At 42.2% G+C, this 2,891-nt stretch overlaps 1 protein-coding gene across 1 annotated transcript in view; it reads right to left on the reverse strand. All coding sequences in view use genetic code 11, as the record gives it.

Annotated features, from left to right (window-relative positions):
• The window catches only part of EGR_04316 (Myotubularin-related protein 6), a gene marked incomplete at both ends in the record, with an annotated part of 27,017 nt that overhangs the window by 19,404 nt on the left and 4,722 nt on the right, over nucleotides 1–2,891 (reverse strand). Inside the window, 5 exons of the mRNA XM_024493565.1 lie at nucleotides 481–551; nucleotides 628–733; nucleotides 1,175–1,256; nucleotides 2,090–2,240; nucleotides 2,358–2,678. Coding sequence (XP_024352073.1) covers nucleotides 481–551; nucleotides 628–733; nucleotides 1,175–1,256; nucleotides 2,090–2,240; nucleotides 2,358–2,678 — 731 coding nt within the window. The remainder of the gene's footprint in view (nucleotides 1–480; nucleotides 552–627; nucleotides 734–1,174; nucleotides 1,257–2,089; nucleotides 2,241–2,357; nucleotides 2,679–2,891) is intronic.

Here is a 2,891-nt window from a genome sequence, read left to right on the forward strand (position 1 = left end):
AAAACTCATCACTTGCAGCTCATTGACCTGTTCCTTGTTAGTGTCTCAGAGGAAGACCGATCGTTACACCCCAGGTGCTTTGCTGTTTTAGTTCGGGATCAAGAGCTGTACCACCGAACTGAACAATGAAACTCCCTCACAAGAGCTAAATACACGTAATTCTGTGCCGCTCAGGAAAGTATTAAGACCATATTGTTGTTATAGCAAGAAGCACCCAGTCCATGGCATGGTTTGTTGCAAGCGGTTGTCATATGATGTTCAGCACCTTGTGTCACACTGTCGCAACGAACAGCTTCGCTAAGTAAAATGGAGTGATTCATACATGCGATAACGGTAGCGGAATGCAAATTTGTTAGTCCAACTTAACTCGGCATTTGTAGGCAAAGAGTCGCATGTTCTACTATTAAGCCAACAGTCTTTTAAGCAAATTTAAGCATGGAGAAAGGCAACCATTTTGATGGGTGACCGATCGCAACTTACGGTGATTTTGGGCTCGGGATCGTCCAAAATTCTTGGCCACCGCCTTCCCAAGATAACAATTGATTGATCATCTAAAACAGATGCAGTGAAACGGCTTTTCACTTTGGCACTTTTCGGGATGCTTATAAAAGTGGCCATTCAACGCACATGGAAGCATATCAATGTAGCGATTGAGTTCCCTCCGTTGCAGTCCCGCATTTTTCGTCAGGTGAAACTCATTCTCAACCCCCGTCACTGCAATCTTCTTCAGCAACTTGAAAGTGAAATGGGCAGCAACATAAGCAATTGTACAAATTCAACAAAGCTTAATTTCGCTATACAGTTTCTCCTTCGATTACTGACTCGGTCATATAGAAGTGCCACAAAGAATCAAATGTCAATGTGGGTTTCTGGGTCATGGAATTCTGCAAAATTATGGCTATGATATTTAGTTGAAAACAGAATATTGCGTGACAAATGCCTTACCATAAAGTGAGGGATAAACTGTTTATTTGAATCAAGAGACACAATACTGGCGTCAGTGTGGATTCCACAGAAATATGGCTATTTTAATTAGGTAAACGCAGAAAGGTGCCTTAAATGAGTGAAAAGTGACAACTGACAATTGGCTAGTGTACAGTCTGAAAATGTGCAATGTCAAGTCAAAGAAAAGCAAGCTTTGAACTGTTACTGCAACATCCACAAAATACTTTACCATAAAGTGCGGAATAAATTGTTTGTTCGAATCGAGGGACTCAATGCAAGCGTCAAGTTGCTGGGACGCCACTGGTGCCGGGCTTTGCAATTCAAAACAATTGGGTTTGAGTTAACAATTGATAAAAAGTAGGATGAACGGGGCGAGCTATAACAGTCTGCCGGATTTTTCTAAGATTTGTTGTTACTATAGTTAAAGTGTAAGGTTTAGCCAGAGTTCAACTTACACTTGGGACAGGTACTGCAGACTGAATGGTCGGTGGTACTCAATTGTGAAGGATCCGCTTTAAATGAGAGCAAAGTTGCCTTTAATAATTTGAGATATATGAGTATGATTATAATAAAAATTAGAATTAAAGGCGGTGGTTTACTCTAGATGCATAAGAGCAGCTTTAAGACCAAGTTTTCTTCAGAATTCTGTTAGTTTGCCACTGGAACGAATTTCCCAGTCTCACGAATGTACTACCATATTCAAGGGATAAAGTTAATATTGTAAAGTATACCTTGGAATTTGTTCCATTGTCCACCAATTCCTAAAATGTCGAAATACATAAGGAAAATTTTCTTGAAGTTACCTGCCACAAATCAATGGATTACGTGGTCCTGGCACATGAAAGCAAGTCTTCAAAATTTAACCCTACGGGAAGCTAGCACACAAGGTCAAAATTCAATCAGCTACTTCACCTACCCATTACGTTCTGTTGAGATTAATTGACTAAAGTGATTGGCGTGGTACTTGTTTCAAAAAAGGTGAGATTGAAGGCATAAAGTGACCCTCTTTCACCAAAAGTTAGTGTCATCGACAAAACAAAGTAGTGAGTCAGTTCAAATCCTACGGATTTGCAATTCAATGAATGTTGCATAGAAATGCTGCAGTATGGTATAGCATGAGCAACCGGCTACAAAGTGCACTCACGGCTGCGACATGTCAGTTGTATTATCCTTCTCTTTCAGCCGACTGGCTAGTTTTCGAAGTTGATGTCGAAACAGAAATGCAGCAAAAAGAAGGCCAATCACAATTACAAACAGGAGACTGACTGTCACTGCCATTATAGGAAGCGGATGGCCTGAAGGATAGGCAAGGCAAAGGTCAATCAATCATGCGTGGAGCATTTAGTAGAAACAATGCCTAAGTTTATCAACTATAATTATTGCAGGTGATTAGAGAGCGGGATGTGACCTACACGTGGTAAAATCAATTGCCTCTGACTCATCTCCATAGATGATCCCATCTCTCGGATGTCTCTTGAAGGTTGTCGCAGTGATGCTGTAATTCGTGGAGGGTTGAAGGTCGTCCACACGACAGATGTTTACATCATCAACTACGTCGACCACAGTGGTGGTGCAGTTGGAAACGGAGTGGCCGTGAGACCTTCGTCCATCCTGCGACCTCTCATATACTCGAACCAGGAAACCACTCAGCCCATCTTGTCGTCCGCTGGGTTGACTCCATTTCAAGACCACACTACGAGCTGCAACTTCGCTTATGTTGATCTGCAAAGGCACTGGAAAGAAGGGAAGGTACTACTGTAGACGAGTTGGGGAGAGGATCAATGCAGTGCATCCAAGTCATGCACTGACTTTTGATTCAAAAAAGTTGCCAAAGCATTAACTGTGACTGTGGTGGCACAGCCTGTGGTGTGCCTTCCAGTACACAATAAAGGCCCACGAACACGACTTGCATCTGTCCGGACATCATTCATCAAGATGCCGCAGAG

The sequence above is a fragment of the Echinococcus granulosus genome (genome assembly GCF_000524195.1).
Source record: "Echinococcus granulosus chromosome Unknown EG_S00026, whole genome shotgun sequence".
Taxonomy (NCBI): domain Eukaryota; kingdom Metazoa; phylum Platyhelminthes; class Cestoda; order Cyclophyllidea; family Taeniidae; genus Echinococcus; species Echinococcus granulosus.